This window comes from Trichosurus vulpecula, chromosome 3, assembly GCF_011100635.1.
Source record: "Trichosurus vulpecula isolate mTriVul1 chromosome 3, mTriVul1.pri, whole genome shotgun sequence".
Classification (NCBI taxonomy): domain Eukaryota; kingdom Metazoa; phylum Chordata; class Mammalia; order Diprotodontia; family Phalangeridae; genus Trichosurus; species Trichosurus vulpecula.
This window is the reverse complement of record NC_050575.1, coordinates 106238702-106258499: the sequence shown is the minus strand read 5'-3', so window position 1 is coordinate 106258499 and position 19798 is coordinate 106238702. Positions and strand designations below refer to the sequence as shown.

The following is a 19798-nucleotide window of genomic DNA, read 5'->3' as shown; positions in this document are numbered from 1 at the left end:
TGATAGATACCTCCTCATTTTCTAATTCTTTGCTGTAACAAAAAGAGTTGCTATAAATAGTTGTTGTTTTTTTTTTTATGGGTCCTTTTCTTCTTTATTTAGTCTCTTTGCGGCATAGACCTAGTAGAGATATTGCTGGGTCAAAGGGTAAGCACAATTTAATAGTTTTGGGGACATATTTTGTTCAAAGTCATTTTTAAAGTACAGGTCTGATCAAGTCACTCCTCATAATCATTAAACTCTAGTCACTCCCTAGTATGTCTAGGATCGGATTTAAAGTCCTCTGTCTGAGGTTAAAGCACTTGGCAATCTGGCCTTTTTCAGCCTTTCCAGGATTATACTCCCCTCCATGCACTGTAAAGATCCAGACACCTTGGTCTTCTTGCTGTTCCTCATACACAGCACTCCATCTTGCAACTCTGTGCCTTTTCAGTGACTGTCCTCCATGCCTGGAATGCTCTGCCTGCCTTCTTCCCTGGCCTCCTTTAATACTTAGCTCAAATCTACACCTTCCGTTTACATATATATCTGTATCTGTATCTATATCTATATAGATTTATCTCGTTATATACATGGTTGTTTGCACATTGTCTTCCCCATTAGACTGTCCACTCCTTGAGGCCTGGGATCGTATTTTTGCCCTTCTTTGAATCCCCAGTGCTTAGCACACAGTAACCACTGAGTAAATACTTGGTGGCTGGTAGTTCATAGTGAAATGGCCTATTGGCAGCTCCAGTGGCAGTCAGGGGTGTGTTTAGAATATATATATAGAAACCAATAGCAGCAGCTACCCTGTTCCCATCTCCCACCCTGGGCTTCCTAGCAAGGTGCTAACATCTTGCCTTAGAACCACTGTGGACCCAGCTTGTTTGTCATAGGTAATTTCAAGTGAGAATTTAATTTCTCAATCCATTCTTGGCTCTATAACTGATCCATAGGGACATCTTTACTCTTTTACTGGGAAGTAGTATCTTTTTTGTACCATTGATTAGAAATTGTTCTTTTTTCTTCTTATGGGTGTCTATGAAACCATGTACTGTTGAGTGACTGCTGTGCTCATATCACACCCAGGAAATCGTCCCCACTTCATAGAGGGTTCTAGACCTTGAAAGTCATGGTAACCCTCATTTTACTTTTTAGCCACCACCTACCACCACTCCTCATCAATTGAAATTCTTGATTATCTGGGCTCCAGGTCCACTCTTGATTTCTTGTTCAGGTCCCTTTAACATTTTGACTGTCCCCAGTGGTATATATCCCTAAGAAATCTTGGTCTCCTACTCTCACCTCTATCTAATGGCCCTAGAGGCCCTGCTTCTAGGCCGTGTTTGACCTCTGCATACTCCATTCTGCCACTGCCATTTGTTCTTTCTGTCCCACCTCACATTTTATGACCTTTAATTGTCTTGTCTCCCTCTGTCTATTTCTCCAGACCCTCTCCCCTTGGGATTCTTATGTTATTCTGCTGCCTAGACATCCTTGGTTTGTACCTGCATTGACAATTCCCAGATAGCACATCCTAGAGATTCTTAAATGTATTTAAATATCTCCTTCACAGTTCAACAGTACATGCCTGCATCTTCTCAAGCTTAGGCCCAAGCAAGGTTAAGTGACTTGCCCAGGATCATATGATGACCTAGTTAGTGGCAGAATTAGGATTTGAACCCGAGTCGTTTCCTTATTCCTTGTCCTAAGCTGTTTCCACTACTTCACACTGTCTCTGTTGTCCATACCAAGAAATTCTTTCACCTTACAGTATGTGGTGTGCTTTGGGATCGAGTGCCTTAAGTTTCATTCTACGAAGAAGGCTGTATAGTCTATGCGTGTATCATATCAGTGTGTCATAGTTACATCACAGTTGGCAGGCTACCCTCAAAAACAACTCCCAAAGTGCCTCCAGCTTCAAACTAGAGCCATCTTTGACTTCTCTCTCTCCTACATTTTGTAATAAATTTCTCCAATAAGTGGTTACTCCTGCTACTTTTGCTTCCCTTATCAGCCACTCCCTCCTTATCTGGCACAATCTGACTTTCATCCTTACTGTTCTACTAAAACTGCTCTCCTTAAGGTCACCAGTCATTGCCCTCTATGCAAAATTTGTCATCTTTTCTCTCTCATGTTGTCTTTGGCCACCCTCTCCTTAACTCTGCCTTCCTTTGGATTCTGTGACTGTCTTCTTCCTCTTACCTGGGCATCCAGTAAGGCTCAGCCACTGACCCCTTATTCTTGTCTTATTCTTTGTTCCCTCAGAATTAAATCTACAATACTGTATCTATGTGATTGACTTCCAAATCTGTGTGTCTCACCCTGACATCATTGCCTCTTCAGTCTCATATTCCTCACTGCCCATGCATCTTCACTTGGACCATAGGATTTCAGAGCTGAAAAGAAATAGAATTCAGTGCCATCATTTAGTAGATAAGGAAACTGAATCGCAGAGTGGTTGTGACTTGCCCATTGTTCTGTATCTTGTTAGTTATTTAGTGCCAGGGGTGCTAAAACTAGAACCCAGGTTGCTTCGGACCTAATCCAGTGTACTGTCTACTACAGTGGTGATGCCTTGTGTCCTCAGCAGAGTTTGTATTGAGGCACATTTGATGTCCACACCTTATTGCATATGAAAGTTTAAGATACAGTCTATCTGCAAGGTGCTCTCACGTGGGGAATGGAAAAATATGTACATGAAACAATGAGTGGAAGAAGCAAGATTATGTATGATAAAGTGCTAACTTTTCTGGCTCCTACAATAAATATGAGAAGGGAGAATGAAACATGTAAAGTGGACTATTGTTGAATATTGAACCACAGTGTGCCATCCTCTTAGAACCTGTTCCAAGTTATATTGGAATGAGGGGGAGGGTAGGAGTGACTTCTGAGTTACAAGTTTCATTGTACTCTGATTGTACCTGCCTTGTTAGCAAAATCCAAGTGCCTTCCCCCTGCCCCTCTCCTTTCAAATAGCGAGGGTTACAGTTTGGATCCAGTTTCCTTTTCAGGGAGATTCAGGGCTATCACCTACTCAAAGTTTAAGTGCCTTTAAATTGCTGGAGTTATAACCAGAGGGTGTGATCAAGTAAAAGGTAAAGGGTTGCTGGAATTAGAGCATTTACCTGGAAGCACTGGGAAAATTTAGCCCCACATGTCTTTTCACTTGTGAATAATTCTCTCTCTCTCTCTCTCTCTCTCTCTCTCTCTCTCTCTCTCTCTCTCTCTCTCTCTGCCTCTCCCCCCCCCCTTCCTCCCCTCCCTTTCTCTCTCACTCTCCCTGTCCCCCTCCCTTTTTTTCTCCCTTCCCTCCCTCACCCTCCCACATGAGAAAGCTTGAACTTACTGAACAAAATGATGTGGGTTGAAGGGGAAAAAAATTTTTTTTCTCAAAATTCCTCATACTTTGACCTCCAGACAAAGCACCTTTTTGCCACAAAGCAACAAATACACTTTTTCATGCACCTGTGAACTTAATTTTATTTCTCCTAGCAAAGTGATTGGCTAGGTTGATTCTTATAAAATTTTGGGTTTCCCGAGGTTCACTTTTGTTTCAGATAAGGTAAACTATAGAAGATTTTTAGTCACCCTGACAACTTCCATCACCATTTAGTTTCCTTCTAAGATTTGGCATGTCTGCTTGCAGAATGTGAAAGCTAAATCCAATCTTGTCCATCTTTTTATTTGGCTGCTTTGGCTGGTGTGCAGTTAGGTGGCTAACGGGAGGAAGAGTCTTCCACGGGAGGCTTGGCCATCTCGGTGCATGTTTCCATAGCTCAACACCTTTTGCAGCCCTCGGCTTTCGGTCTCTGTTGGCTTTCACTTAGAAGCCGCACACAAAGAGACACCTTTCTTTCCACTAGGGAGCAGCAACATGTTATGGTTAATCCCCAGAACAAAAAAAAAAAGCTATTTGGCATGCCCATCCTGTGACAGAATGGGCTTAGAGTACCCCAATTCAGGAGTCTCTTATCGCCCTTTCTAACTCCACTGCTGATACAGGGCTAGAAGTACCAAGCAGTTCTGTAGCCACCACCTTCCATCACTCCTCTGTATTTGAACTTCTTGATTCTTTGGGCTCCAAGTCTGCTCCTGGCTTCTTGCTCAGGTCCCTTTGACATCCTGGTTACCATCCCCGGTGGTATCCCTAAGAAATCTTGACCTCCTGCTCTCAACCCTGTCTAGTGTATGTTAGAGGCCCTGCTCCCAGGCCCTGCTTGACCTCTGCATATCCCATTCACTCTGCCACTGCCACTTGTTTTTCTATTCCAACCCACCTTTTGTGGCCTTTTATTGTCTTGTCTCCCTCCATCTGTTTCTCCAGACTTTTTCCTTGAGATTCTTATGCTACTCTATTGCCTAGACATCGCACCTGCACTGTTGACACTTCCCCAGATCCCACATCTTAGAGATCTAAAATTTACTTAAAATATCTCCTTCACAGTTGAATAGCACATACCTGCACTTTCTCAAAAGAAATTCACTGGGCTCCCATTATATTTTAAATGCTTAAGACCTCATGTTTATAGGAATATTGGGATGTGGACAGTTTTTAAATGCTCTGTCTGAGGGGTTTCCCCCAAAATTCACCTACTGAGAGGATGAGGTATTATTCTTCAACATGTGCTTCCAGTCTTCTTGAGTTGAACATATCCAGAAGAGACTTTGAGATCATCTGGTCCCACTTCTTCATTTACAGAGGAGCCCAGAAAGGTTCAAACATTTCCCAAAGTTGCATAGGTAGTAAGCAGCAGATAGAGGATTTGGACCCACATATTCTTATGCCAGAACTAGTGTTCTTCCTGCTACATCAGCGATGCCTCAAGACATCAAATACGTGAAAGCTCCGTGTTTCCTCTCCTGGCTGTACGCCATAGAGTGTGCTAGCGCCTCACTTGTTCATGAGGGGGCCCTGCAACAACTGAACAATAGTTGAACAGCAGTTCAGCAACCCTAAACTGCCTTCCTCCGGTCATTCTGCACGCCATCAAGATGGTCCCCAAAGGTACGGCTCATTTTCATAGCCTTAGGAAGGCAGAGTTACAGCTGGGCAAATAATGAACACCAAGGACAAGGAGCAAGAAAAAAAACCTGAAATTGTCAGTATTCTTGGCGATACTGTCTCCAATTGCCATTGCGTATCTATTTATTTATTTATTTGAACAATTCAGAAACATTCATTTCCCTTGTTATTTGACCCTATAAAACTCTAAGAAACAAAATATAGAGACTCTGTCCCAGATTATGGTCATTACAAGCCGCAGTGGTTGGTGACAAATGACCCTCAAGTTATTTGCATGAGTTTTCAGAATAGCTTCACCATTCTGTTCTCCCTCCCTCTGAGGAGGGCCATTTTATGTATATCTTTTGATAAGAAATCTAAGACATAAACTGGTTACTAGACCAAAACTGAGTGAGGAAAATGGCTTTTGATAGAATGACTACCTCAAAGAGCTGCATTTTTCACATGCTAAGTCAAAAATTTTTTGTTCAGGGGAAAAACATTGCTAAATGTAAGAGAAATGTTTTGTTCTCCATCCTTTCCCCCTCCTTTTTTGAAAGGGGAGAGGTACAGTGGTGATAAAAGGCTACTACGTGAGAGAGAAGATTTTGTTTTTGCCTGGCTTTGGTTCATATTACTTATGCTGCTTGTGCACCAACTCCAAGCACCAAGTCTTGAACTTGTCACAGATGACAAGTCTGTGGGAAGCTAAAAAAAAGAAGAAAGCTGGTCCTTTGAGGTAGTGAGGGCTGAGCTTTTTGGTTACTTTGGCAGTACATAGCTGTACTTTCAGAGTGAGAAATGTGGGCACATTGGGAGACAAGATCCCCTTTTGAAGTCTGCTTTGTAATGATGAGGGGAGGAATATTTTATGAGCTGAGATTAAATATTTGTTCCTTGGATTTGGGAAACTTTTCTAAAAGTAATAGCACACAAGAGGATGTAAATGTAATTTCCTATTCTTATCCCTGTGTTTAAGACCATAAGAGAATAGATTTAGTACTGGTAAGAGACCTTAGGGGTCATCTAATCCTATTCCCGCATTTTATAGATGAGCAAAACTGAGACTGAGAGATGTAATTAGTATAAAATCAATGCAGGTAGTAAGGAGCAAAGCTGGAGTTTGAACTTAGATGCTCTGCCTTTAAATCCAACGCTTCCCTCTTTACCTTTTGAAGGAAATCCATAATTCCACCTGTTCTTCTCTGTCATATTCCTTTAAGTATTTGGCATAACCAGTGGGAGTGGGAGATGTATTGTGAATATGGAAAATTACTGAGACTCATTAAACTCATCAGTCATTTCCCATTTCTAATGACATATGTGGGGCCCTAGAAAAGGTCTCAAGGGACTGTGAAGTCCTAAACAAGGAACAGAAGGATTGGGGGATACTGGTGGTGTTTTCCTCACTTTTTGCAATTGAAGTTTAATATCTTGGGTGAAAAAGGAAGCTATGGTGAGATGAGTAGGACTAATACTTCAGATGTTTACATACTAATGTATAGAACACAGGTAATAAATGAGTGTGAAGTTTTAACATAAGGTAAATGCAGATAGGAGTTACTAAGATTTGGTGAGATAGGCTTAATGACCATAATATATCTTACTATAGCAGATACGAATGCCTTATTCAGAAGAAACCTCTGATTAACATGGTGATAAATTCACTTATTTCCCAAGAAAATATTTTCATTTGTATGAAAATCCGTAACTCTGCTAAGTAAGAAAGACCAATAGAGAATATTTTGGTCACCATAAAAAGACAGAGAGGGAGAAGTTGTATTATCTTACACTGGTACCTTGTAACTCAGTGGTAATTCTGGGTTCCTGAAGGCTATTCTAGAAGGTTCTAACAAGCTATTAAGTCTTTGACTATAAACTAAAGACAGATTGTCTGTTATCTGATGATCACTCTAACTAAATTGTAGGTGGCATAGTGAATAGAATACTGGGCCTGGAGTCAAGAAGACTCCTCTTCATGAGTTCAAATTTGACCTCAGATACTTACTAGCTGCATTACCCTGGGCAAGTCACTTAACCCTGTCTGCTTCAGTTCCTCAATCTGAAAAATGAATTGGAGAAGGAAATGGCAAACCTCTCCAGTATCTTTGCCAAGAAAACCATGAAGAGTCAGACAGGACTGAAAAATGACTGAACCAGCAACCATTTGGCCACAAGGTGATACATTTTTCATCCACAGCAACTCTCAAAGACAGGCTCTGTGAAAAGTCAGTGACCTGTATCAGAAGTATTTTGTGTATATACTACAGAGTGCCTGGCTATATAGAAGAAACGCATTATTTCTGATTACCAAAAAAGTCACAAGAACAAGGTAAAATATTGTTGGGAAGGACTTTTGTACACGAAAAGCAGAGCGTGGAAGAACATTGCATAGTGCTAGGGAAAAGAGTGCTAAACTTTGAGTCACAGGAGCCAAGCTCACATGCTGGCTCTGCGCCCCACTGCTTGTGTGACGCTGAACCAGTCACTTCATCTCTCTGGGCCTCAGTCCATTCATCTGTAAAATGAGTTTGGACTTTGAACATCCCTTCCAGCCTAGATCTATGACTTCCTGTGACCACGAGCTGATTGAAATGTGACTTGATTTGGTAAAAGTTTGAAATTGCCGAAGGCAGAACAAGCGACAGGAGGAACTGCTGCTGCTCTGGCCCTAATCCTGACCTAGAGGATGGAACGAACCTGTTTTATTGTAGAATTGTTAGGAAACTGGGAGGGAGCAGGAGGTGGAGGAAGAAGGACGATGTCCCAATGTCAGTAGCACCCTGTTCAGATTAAAGGATATGTCGGAACCTTTCTGTTGGTGACCAACAAACTAACTTGATTTAATTACGTTTTCTTTTTATTATGAACTCAGTCATCAACAAACATTTAGATTCAAAACAAAATCAAAAAATATCATGTATGAAAATGTAAACTTTTGTTATATATAGTTTGTTTTAAAAGTGCATTTTCAACTGTAAAAGGTAATTGTACTATTTCTGTGACCGTCTGAACTTTTTCTTTTGTTTCTTTTGTGTTTTATTGCTGTCCCTTTTTTTACATCCATCACTTCCCACTAACTGTTCCTTCCCTTGTAATAAATAAAGTAGTCAAGCAACACAAATCAGTACATTGACCATGTCCAGAAATGTGTCTCATTCCATAGCTCTGTTTTATTTCCCCTTCTGCCAAGAGATGGGAAGTATGTTTCATCATGAGTCTTCCCAAGTTGTGTTTCTTTACATCACTGTGGTCATCATGCAGAGTTCTCTTGATCTTGCTTGTTTTGCTCAATGACAATTCCTAGAATCCTTCCCAGGTTTTTTCACTTCTTCACGTTTGTCATTTCTTTAACAATATAGTATTTATTACCTTAATATTCCACAATTTGTTCAGCCATTCTTGGGGAATGTGTTTTTGTAATAGGGATTGTGTTTTGTTGTTGCAAAATGTGTAAAGAATTTTTTTAAAGCAACCTTGTCAGCCAAGTGTGAACGGCTAAGAAGGGAGACACTAGGCGTGATCAAACATGTGTACATTTAATTGGAGAGTTGATTTCTAAAATGAGTGCCTGATCAGCTGCAAATCAAGAGGGATCAGAGACTCTCAGATGAAGGACACATAGCAAACAAGTCCAGTGAGGGCAGAAAGGGGTTGAAACTGGTGTGTCTAAACAGGGAGTTCTCTTTTCTGCTCACATTCAAAAAGGAATTTGATAAAAGATGAAAGTAGAGGTGAGTAACAAAAGAGGAATACAAACAAGTCTGACAAACACAGAAGATAGCATGTACAAGGCTCAAGCATAGAATGATCTGAGGCTTGTGAACAATGCTACCGACAGCAAGAAAGCCTTTGGGGGAGAATGTTTGAGGCATGAAGAAGAACAAGGAAGAGAGGCCCACAACTTGGGGTGGAGAAGCAATGTTAATTGACAGCAAGCAGATTCAGCCTTCGAGATATAACTGAGGCTTGCTGGAATGTGAATATGGCAGTATCAGGTAGAAAAGGAACAAATTTGCTAAACGAGGCTCTGGGATAGTGTTTGTGCATCAAGATTGTTTATCCCTGTGAGGAAATTAATAAACTGGAGAGGGGAGCATAGTGAAAAACATTTATGTGGGGATCAGTGGAAAGAGAAACAGAAGGGATATTACAGGGGCAGTATAGTGCAGCATGCCTGGGTAGAAGGGAGAAATAGATATTGAGATGAAAAGCAAATCACAAAGCTGATACAGAGGGTTGATATAGTAGCATTGGGGCACTTGAATTATTGGAACATCTGTTGGAACGCTCTGCTAAAAATCAGAAAAAGAGCAACTGATTATGTATTCTTAGAAATAATTTTTTCCCTCAAAATATGAAGGAAACTACGAAGGAATTTGATTCTGATGAAGAAGAAAATAATTGCTGGAATAGAAATGATAGGAATCTTGAGAAGTGACTACCTTATTTTAAGTAAGGATGGGCAAGTTGGACCACTTCTGTTATGTACATTCTGTTTGAGAGAATGGATTTCAAAGATTTCAGAGAAAGAATAGGTAGGATTACGTGACTTGAGTCCGTAGAGGAAGTTGATTCAAAAGGAACGTCATATTCTCAACCACAGATTTCTGATGACACAGGCACAAATTTTCCTGATCAGGATGAAATGGGATGCCGTCTAAAGAAACCAATGTGGAATGTGTTGGGAACTCATCAATTTGGTCCAATTTTAAAGACTTAGAAGGTAGCCACAAGGGCAGCTACTTTAGATGAATACAAAAGAGGGGCATGGTTCCAGAAGAATTAGGTCAGAAGTACTGGTCCTGGACAGATTCCATGTAAAAGAACTTCCTCTATTAAACTACTTTGTGTTTATTCTGCATAGATTTATATACTCACTTGTCTCCCTCATTAGATTGTAAACTCCTTGTGAGTATGAATTATCTCATTCCTTATACTTATACCCCCAACACTTCAGTGCAGTGCCTGGCACATAGTGGGTACTTAATACATACTTGTTGATTTATTGATTGTGCAGTGTTTTCAGTTCTGAGGGTGGCATTTAGGAAGGACATTGACAACCTAAATCAGGTCCAGAGAAATGCCCTTGAAGCCATGTCATATGAGAATTTGTTGAAGAGGAAGAGACATTTATCCTTGGATAAGAGAAGACTTGGCAGAAAAAGAAGGAGAGAGCTATCTTTATGTATTTAGGAGTTTTGCAAAAATGTTCTTAGAAATTTTATTCATGATATTGAGAAACTACAGATGATGTCCAATAGAAACTTGTACACTTAATGATTGTAAAACAACCAAATGAATTGTAGATCAGGGCTGTCCAACCGTAGGTTTTTATTGAAACAATAGACAATATATTTTGATTTGCTATTTTAGTGAGCACTCTGCAGTAGCTCAGTTTCGTTTACCAAAACATTTATGTAAATTTCTATGCTTGTAGGTGGGCTGCATTTTGGACAGCCCTGAACTATAGCATATTAGTGAATACTGTTGTTCCATAAAAAGATAGGTATGAAGAATACAAAGAAATGTGGAAAGATTCGTGCTGAATGATGAATGAAGAAGGAATGAGAACATCATATACACTGACTGTAATTGAATTAATGAGTACACAGATGGAAAAGATACTGGGGAAGGAATGAAAACAAAAAAAGATGTTATTTTCTTAAATTTATATTTATATAGCTTCCTTTTAACTATAGATTAGATTTTATGGTTTATATACAATTTCACTATTTTTAATTTGTTGCTGGTTATGATAGTTTTAAAACCTTTTTCAAAAAATATTCAAAAGGCTGTCATGGGGAAGAGGGATTAAATTTGTCTTGCTTTCGAAGGCTGATTGTGCCTTGATAACAAGGAAAAACTGAAATGAACCCCCTCGGGGTAATTCTCCATCCCTGGAGGTCTGCAAGTGGCAGCTGGATAACCACTTGACAATAAAAAATCAGTAAAGAATATTCCTCTTCAAATATGGATTGGATTCGGAGCTCCCTTCCAACTCAGAGATTCTGTGATAAGTAGAACTATTTAACTTCAGTTTTACATTCATTTCTCTTAAGAAGAATAAACTGTGGGGCAGCTAGGTGGCGCAGTGAGTAGAGCACCAGCCCTGGAGTTGGGAGGACCTAAGTTCAAATCCAGCCTCAGACGCTTGACACATGTACTAGCTCTGTGACCTTGGGCAAGTCACTTAACCCCAATTGCCTTGCCAAAAAGAAAAAAAAAGAATAAACTGTAGACTAGAAGCAGCAAGGCAAAGATAATTGAAGTAAATGGGAGCTCAAGATAGGTAAAGAAACGGAATAAATAGTAGCTCTAAATGAGCTCCATTCTCCTGGTCCAGTGTCTTGAAAGAACTTACAGATGTAACTATTAATAACAATAGCCCATGCTATTTAAAAATTTATCTATTGCTTATATGTATAAGATACATGCATATATCCCTTAGAGTTTATCCCCATTTTTCAGATGAGGAAACTGGGGCTGTGATATGTTTAAGGACTTGCCCAAGGTCACACAATGTCTGAGCAAGATTTGAAGACAGTCCTTAGTGACTTCAAGTTCAGTGTACTAGCCACATTACACCATGCATGCTGCCAGGATTTGGTGATCCCTAAGTAATTGTGGATAACAGGACCTTCTTTCTCATTTTGGCCCAGTTACTAGGTTGTTTTAGCCTGAGCAGTACAGTGAAAAGCACACTAACATTGTGACCCTGGGCAAATCACTTAAACTCTCTGGCCTCAATTTCCTCATCTGTAAAAGCTCTGTACAGAGGGGTTCCACTAGTGACCCCTAAGATCCTTTCCACCTCTAAATTGATGATCTTTACTATGTTCCTTTCTAAAGTGCTCAGAAACAACCTTTTAGTAATATGGTATATACTTTTGCTAGTGAGCCAGAGGAATCTATGTCTTTCCTCTTCAAGCAGATTTGTTTGTTTAAAAATTTTCTTACCTATTTCCAGTCTTATGTTCTTAGCATTTCTGTTCTAATTCATCTCTAGCACACACACACACACCCCACCCTGACCCCCATGACATTTACATAATAGGTGCTCAGTTAATTTACTGAATGATTGAATGCTTTCTCTCAAATAGGATTGGTAGGAAACAATACCTGGGGTTTGGTACTGACCTTCTCAAAGAGTGCTGTGATATCCCCATACCAACTTAGAAATAGACCAAAGATAACTTCATGCTGTTGTTAATATGAGGGATTATAATGTCTCACATTTACGTAAAAGTTTAACTTCCAAAAATACTCCTCACAAAAACTCTACAGGTAACACAAGTTGGGCAGAACAACAAGGAACTACTTGTGTCTTTCTGTGTATTAGAACACCTTGAGTGTGTGTAGTCACTAAAATCAGGGTCTGTAGGAGTTGTCAGTCCACTTACATAAGTACCTATCAAGCTCTTACTATCCACCAGGCACCATGCTGATCTCTGGACGCAAAGGAAGGCAAATGATAGTCCCTGCTCTCAAGGAGTACAGTCTAATGGAGACAACTTGCAAACAACTATGTACCAACAGGCTACATTTGGGATACATGGAGATGATTAACAGAGGGAAAGAACTAAAATTAAGGGGAATTGGGAAAGGCTTCCTGTGGCAAGTGGGGTTTTAGCTGGGGCTTGAAGAAAGTCAGGGGAACCAGGGTAGCCAGAAGGTGGAAAATTCCAGGCTTAGAGGACAGCCAGTGAACATGCCTAGAGTCAGGAGATATGGAGTGTCTTGGGCTAGGAGCAGCAAGGAGGCCTGGTTCACCGGATCACTGCATCACAGAGTATATGGAAGAGTATATGGTGTCAGAAGACTGGGAAAGCAAGTAAGAAAACTAGAAAAGTAGGGAAATGTAGGAAGTAAAAAGTCTTCTTTTTGTTTTTATAATATCCTGAGTACCCTGTACACGGTAGGTGCTTAATAAATGTATTGAAATGAATCCATAGATAAAACTCCTTCCTGTAGATGTGAGGGAACACATTTCTCCTCTTCTTCCTCTTTCCTTATCACTGTTTCTCTACCTTTTCACCCACCCCCAACTGACTAGGGAAGAAGTCACGGTCATTTTTCTCCATTACCTAAGAATTTGGCCATCATAACTATGAAGTTATATTATGCTTTGTAGAATGGGTTTGGGGTTTATTTATTTCCTGGTACTTAGATCTTGTAGCAATATGTAAACATGAACGTTGTAGGAAAGTGTCTTTAAGTTGCTTTCTTTCTCTTCCTCTATTTCAGTTAGAGTGTTCATTTCTCATTCTCTGCTAGTGCAGTATATCTTGCCCTCCAGGCAGAAATGAAATCTGAGCCAAGCATCCAGCATCTGTGCACAGCTGGTAGTCCAATGTTTTTTGGGGTCTGTTTCCCTCTGGGTTTATAATACTGAGTAGGTGGGGGTAATTTTGGATCCTATCAAAAAGTGAAACTAATAGGAAAGTTTGGGGAATACCATTATCTGCATTTAAACCTTTTTCAACTGTAGCAGGACCTGATTGGCATTCTGAAAATCTTCTTGCTTTCCAAATCAACCCTTTATATTTTTAAGCATTTCCAACTAGAATGGGAGGTTTTTTTGAGGGAAGCAAACAAGGTTCTAGATTTCCTGATGTTTCCTACTACAGAGCTTCAAATATTTGTCCTCTGATACCCATAGTGAGCCTGTGTTTTAGAATGGCTGTAGATGACCTTAATTTCCATTTGAATCTATTTCAGGTGTGTGGTAGAATTAGCATAAAGAAAAGGGTGACATCTCCCCAAATATTCATGACTCCCCAGAAGTCATAAATTTGTATTCTGATTCTGCCCTGTACTGATCATAAATCCTTTGATACTTTGGAAGTTAAGAAGGGGGTGGCTTGTTCAACCTTCATGAAAATTAGATTTGTTTTAAAGCTTTTACCTGACTTAGAGTTAATTCCCTGTCTGCTGGCATCAGCTTTGACCTTACAGTTCCCCACTAAGGGCAAATTCCTGGCTTCATCTCTTGTGGGCAAAGCCTGGACAAAAGGAGACACATTACCTAAACTACATAAGCATGCTTCTGATTGGGGTGCAGTTTTCTATCTCAAATGTGGTTGGGGAAGGAAGAAGCATTGTGATTCACTGTTACCACCAGCTCCTTTATCACAGAATCAAGTTTGGAAAGAACTGCGGAAGTCATTGAATCCAGTCCATACTTCCAGTGGAATCCCCGACACAATATCCTTGACCAGTGGTCATTCAAGACTACCCCTATACCCCGGCCTAATAAATCAATGAAGCAAGTATTGATTACGTACCTGCTGGGTGCCAGATAACTGTGGTAAGCTATGGGGATACAAAGAAAGGCAAAAACATGGTGCCTGCCCCTCAAGCTCACATCGTAATGGAGAGATTATGTACAAACAAATGTACATGTACAAGATATATACAGTATGAATGGGAGAGAACTTTAGAGGGAAGACAGTGGGAGGGCAAGGCTGAGGAGGGCCTTTTATAGGAGGTGGGATTTGAGTTAAGTCTTGAAGGAGTCAAAGGAAGCTAGGAGATGGAGGTGAGGAAGCAGAGAATTGCAGGGATGGGGAACAGGCAGAGAAAAGGCTTGAAGTCTAGAATTTACTACTCCTTTAGGTATGTAAGTCTATTCCATTTTGTGGCTGCTATGCTTGTTAGGAAGTTTTTCTTTTTATATTACAACAAATTCTGTCTTCTCTACAGCTTCTACTCATTGTTCCTAGCTCCAGCCTCAGGGGCCAAGTCTGCCCCTAGCCAGTCACTACCAGTGGTGGGGAGTGTGGGAAAGGGAGGCCACAGGACACCTCACGCCCTGATTACAAATTAGCCTAGATTGGGCTCTTCGTGATCTCTTTATTTCTCTTCCTTGACCGCTGTCTGGTGTAACTGGTGAACAAATGGAAACTGAAAAAAAAAGCTTTATATCTTTTTTCAGTAGCCTGTTTGCACTCATGTGCTTATGCACACTTTGATTGCAATTGAATGTTAAATGGCTGTTCACTATGTTCTAATAAAGCAGGCAAGCATTGGGAGAATTAGCTTCATTAAGTCAGGGAGAGTAAGTGGAGTGGAACTTAAGAAAGAGGGAGCCTTATGGGATCTGGCGCCCATTTGCAGTTCTTGTGGAAGGAGCAGGATGAAAACTGTCTCAGAGATCCTGAAATTTTATTTTCAGCAACAAAATACAATTTTTAAGTGAGCAAATTTTGGTCTCTTTGTTATTGTATCTCCCAGTTTCCTCCCTCCACGGGAAATATTGACTCTGAGAATGCTTTTAGAAGTAATGTATGCAAGACACTCTTTTAAGCCTAATGTACATTATTCACATTTTCTCCATCACTTTTATATCTAGACAGTCAACAAAATAATAAACGAGCCCTGCTTTGTAGCATTTATTGTTTCTGAGGTGTGAGTGTTCATACTGAAAATTTAACAAATGGTTCTTGGAGCTGGTTCAAGCTGGCTCTGGTACACTCTTGGGAAGAACCTGAAGATAAATGAAAGTATTTGAAAATCATAAAGTATCAATAAACATGACTAGACATTTTCCTCTCTCTGTTCCATCTCTTGTATCTTCTACCATTGGCTTGACTTTTTTCTTGGGACTTAGTTTGCTGAAGGTTTTGGTGACAGTGTGGCATAGTAGAAAGAGCACTCCCCTTGGGTTCAGGGGACTATGGCCTGAATCTCAGCTTTTCTGCATACTAATGGTGTGGTCTAGGCAAGGCACTTAATCCCTCTGCCCTTCTCTGAAAGGGAGACAGTTGTACTTATACATTGTAATACAGCCTCTCCTTCTACGATGTCCCTCCCAGAGTTATGAGGAAAGCACTTTGTAAATTGTAAAGCATTTTATATCAATGTGAGTCATTGATCTTACTGCTCTGTTTCCTTGGCTGTGAAATTCAGATCAGCTCTTCAGTTACCACTATTCACAGCTTTGAACTGGAGGGGTCAGGTGGGGAGCAACAACCACGTAGTAGGAAGAGTGATGTTTTTTTCTCTGTTTTTAGTGCTTAAAATAATGGAATTTCAGAACCAAAGGGAACCTTAGAAACTGTTTATAGTTCAGCCCCTTCATTTTACAAGCAGGCCAGAACGGGAGGAGTGACTTGTAAAAAGTCATACAGCTAAGTTAGTGGAAGATCCGTGATTGAGCTTATCTTTCTGCTTAGGTTATAATCTTCTTTGGGCCCTAAATGTTGTCTTTACTGTATTATGATAATCTAAAGCTACAGATGGATGAGGTCCTTAGTAAATGTTCAGTTCAGTTAAAAAATAGTTATTAAGTTGACAGTTTGAAAGGGCAAAAAAACCCCATCCATCTTTCCATGGACTAAAGCTGGGGGCTCTTAAATACTGTGAGAAACCAACTCTTATCTGCAGGAGATAGTACAGCTTCCAGACCTGGGGGGCTAGAACAGCCTGGCCTGGCCGCCAGCAGACTTGACATCTGGATCAGTGCTTCTAATCCATGGCACTTGAATTTGCCCCGAAGTTATTAGCTTGTGGAACAGCTTGGCAGGCTCATCCAAAATGGGTTTTGCATTCTTGGACTGCATAATATAGTACTTTTCAAAGTTTTATGTAACCCTCCTCACATGGCAGGCCCAAGGAAGACCCATTGCTGGGGCAGGGGTAGGGAAGTCTGATTTGTAGTGAGCATTAGTGACCTTCTAAAAGAGAAGAATGAACAAGATTTCTGAGATCCATCCAAATCTTTTCCTGCCTCTTTTCCCTTGGAGCTCACTGGAAAGAGGCTCTGTTTCTTGCTGGTCACTCAAAGAACTCGCTGCTTTTTATACATGCTACATGGCAGTCTAAGCCTGGGATGAAATCCCCAAATGTACTTTCCATGTAATTTTTTTTAATGGACAATTTCAGGTTCACATTGTTTTATCGTGTGTGGGGTAATTGAAATGCTCTGGTGGCAGAATGTCTGTAAATTCCAGATCACTTAAAGTTTTTAAGCCTGACATCATTAGTGGCTCTCTTTCTCTGTCTTGTTGCTTTGTTCAAGAATAAAATGAAAAGATAATCAATTCAGACAAGACTAAAAGCCTCTACTTGATCTTTGTGCTAAGACTGTTTGTATAAAGCAATTGTGAGTTTCCATGGTTCGTGTTATCTCAGTGTATCTTGTGAGATGATCCTGTGAAATGAACCCCTGTGGTCCCTGCTTTAGGCTAACTCGGTGTGTCTTTTTCAGTGAGCACAAAGATTCCTCAGAGAAGAAACACAGAGAAAAGGAGAAAACCAAACACAAAGATGGCAGCTCAGAGAAACACAAAGACAAACACAAAGATAGAGACAAGGAGAAACGAAAGGAAGAAAAGGTACCTTATTTTTCAGTGGGAAAAGAAATGGAGGTGGCACTTTAAGTTGCCAGACTACACAGGAATTTTCTGTATTAATAGAGAATATGTTGATCCTTGAGCCAGGCAGTTTTGCCTGAGACTTAGAAGTAAATCATAGTCTTAAGCCCCACAAAGCAAATTCCTTTCACGTCACTCCAGGTAGGTCAGTGTCTTATTGTTTTGTTTTGCTTCTTACCTGAAAACTCTTCAGCTAATCAGAGGATAAACTAAGAATATAGGGATCCCCTGAAATAAGTTATATTTAAATGATTTAAAACTCTTTGTCAGGTGAAGTATATTTTTGGGCAGAGGAGATGGTAGCGCACTCATATGAGATGAATATGATCAAAGTTATGGCCTAGGTGGTGGAGTGGGTAGAGTGCTGGGTTTGGAGCCAAGAAACATATCCCTCATTAGACACTTACTGGCCATGTGGTCCTGGGCAAGTCTCTCTGCCTCAGCTGAAGATGTTAATAGCACTTATCGAAAGGATCAAATGAGATAATATTTATAAATGCTTTGCAAACTTTAAAGCAATATACAAATATTAGTCATTGTTTTCAGCTGTGCTGTTACTTGTAGCTTGAAAGTTCTTGCTGGTTTTTTGCTTTTTTGGTTTCGTTTTTTTCATCATGATCAGTCAGATGCTCACAGACCCAGGCTAGCCAATTACAACTTTTTCAGTGAGTTGCTGCCCATCTGGCTGGGGATAGAACACACTGTGCAGACTTTTTGAAAGACTCAATGTGTCTGACAAGTCTTAGAAGATTGAGAGAGAGGAGGAGTGTGGCTGTTTGGTTTGGCTAAGTTTAAAAATATAGGAAGTAGTGGCTCACTCCCCAGGTCATTGAGAGACACAGTGGTGTCTGTGAGGTGGGGGAAGTGGCCTATCTGTACTCAAAGGTTAAAAATCTCCATTTAAAAGAGAAGAAAGCCTCCCCCTCAGTAATTTGGACTTCAGTTTATCCTGGAATAAAACTCCCTTCCAAAGGAGTTGGTATGATATAGCTTTGTGTTTCCCAACTACCTATACTGGTTCATGGGAAATTTTTATCAACGTACAGTACCTGGCTACCAAAGGTTCTTATGGCTTAAAATCTATAAGCTTTTTTTTTAAGTGCATTTTATTCTTTGAAGGATCCCTCTGATCCTTGTTCCCACTTTATCCATGGCTACCATACCTACTCTGAACCTCTGAAACCTTAATGAAGCCATATTCCTTGGTAGAGAATTTATGTTTTACCAATTCCAAATAATTGAGGGTCACAAAACAAGGATATAGTGGAAAGACCGTTGGACATATACATCCAGTCTCGGCTCTGCCACTTTCTGAGTCCAACTCAGTGAGCCTTGGTTTCCTCATGTGTAAAATGAGGGGACTGGATTACCTGATCCTATAGGTTCCTTCTAACTCTAAAATTCAGTCAGTTTAAAACAACCTTGCAAAGTTCCTTTATGAAAAGAAAAGCCGAAGCCTACTCTGTGCTCAAAAGGATGCGTAAGACTCAAAGTTGGTATTTGTGATTGTGTGAGAGATTCACCTAAACTCAAATCATTTGAACTGCTGATCAATTTATGTTGTTTTCCTTATAGGGAAGACCCTCTGGAGATGCAAAAATAAAGAAGGAGAAAGAAAATGGTTTCTCTAGGTAAGGCATCTGCTTCGTTGGCTTATCTTTCAGTAGTCTAGTCTAACTGCCATGTTAGCAGCATTGGGCCTAGGGACAGACAGGTCAGTATGTACTTGGTCTCTTAACAAGTGCAGTGGATGAAGAATTTAAACTGAGCCAACATTGACTCTTATCCTATCAGACGTTGGAAAGAGCGCAGCAATATGAGTATACCAATAATTTATTTTGAGTGAAAAAGATTGGTGGGAAATGATTGAAGCCTGGCTTTTTTCAGAAGTGAATAGGGGGTAATGTGGTATAATTTGGATGTTCACAAACTAGGATAGCACAGCAAGGATATATTGAACTAAAGCCAATTATCAGCTTCCTTTTTGTTTTACTTACTAATGCTAGCCATTCATTATTACTGCATAGCTAAGATTTCTTCTGTCCTCTTTGCCAGCAGTGAAAATGATGGGGTGCTTGTGCTTGGACCCTAATTCTAACATCACCTTTCCCCTTAGCCTCTGCTTGGGTTCCTGTTCCTGAACTCCAGTTCTAAAATCACATCTCTCCCTAGCTTCTAAGCATTGGCTCTAGCTGTCTCTCTCTCTAGCTAAAGGGCAGTGTGGCCCAACTAACTTATCTCTGCTTCTTCCTCAGTAACCAGCTATGCCCAATTATAGATTGATTCAGGATGCTGATAACTGACTATACGCTGAGTCTAACACACATCCTAGACATAGTCAAATGTATACTCTCTTACATTAATCTTGACTAACAAGACACTTGATGGAACCTAGCCAGTATCTCCAGTCAGCCGTGAACTTTTGGTGACTTGG

At 40.3% G+C, this 19798-nt stretch overlaps 1 protein-coding gene across 1 annotated transcript in view; it reads left to right on the top strand.

Moving 5' to 3' along the window:
• The window catches only part of TOP1 (DNA topoisomerase I), a 118589-nt gene that overhangs the window by 51713 nt on the left and 47078 nt on the right, over nucleotides 1-19798 (top strand). The window contains exons 4-5 of the mRNA XM_036750692.1: nucleotides 17199-17325; nucleotides 18940-18995. Of these exons, the coding sequence (XP_036606587.1) occupies nucleotides 17199-17325; nucleotides 18940-18995 (183 nt within the window). The remainder of the gene's footprint in view (nucleotides 1-17198; nucleotides 17326-18939; nucleotides 18996-19798) is intronic.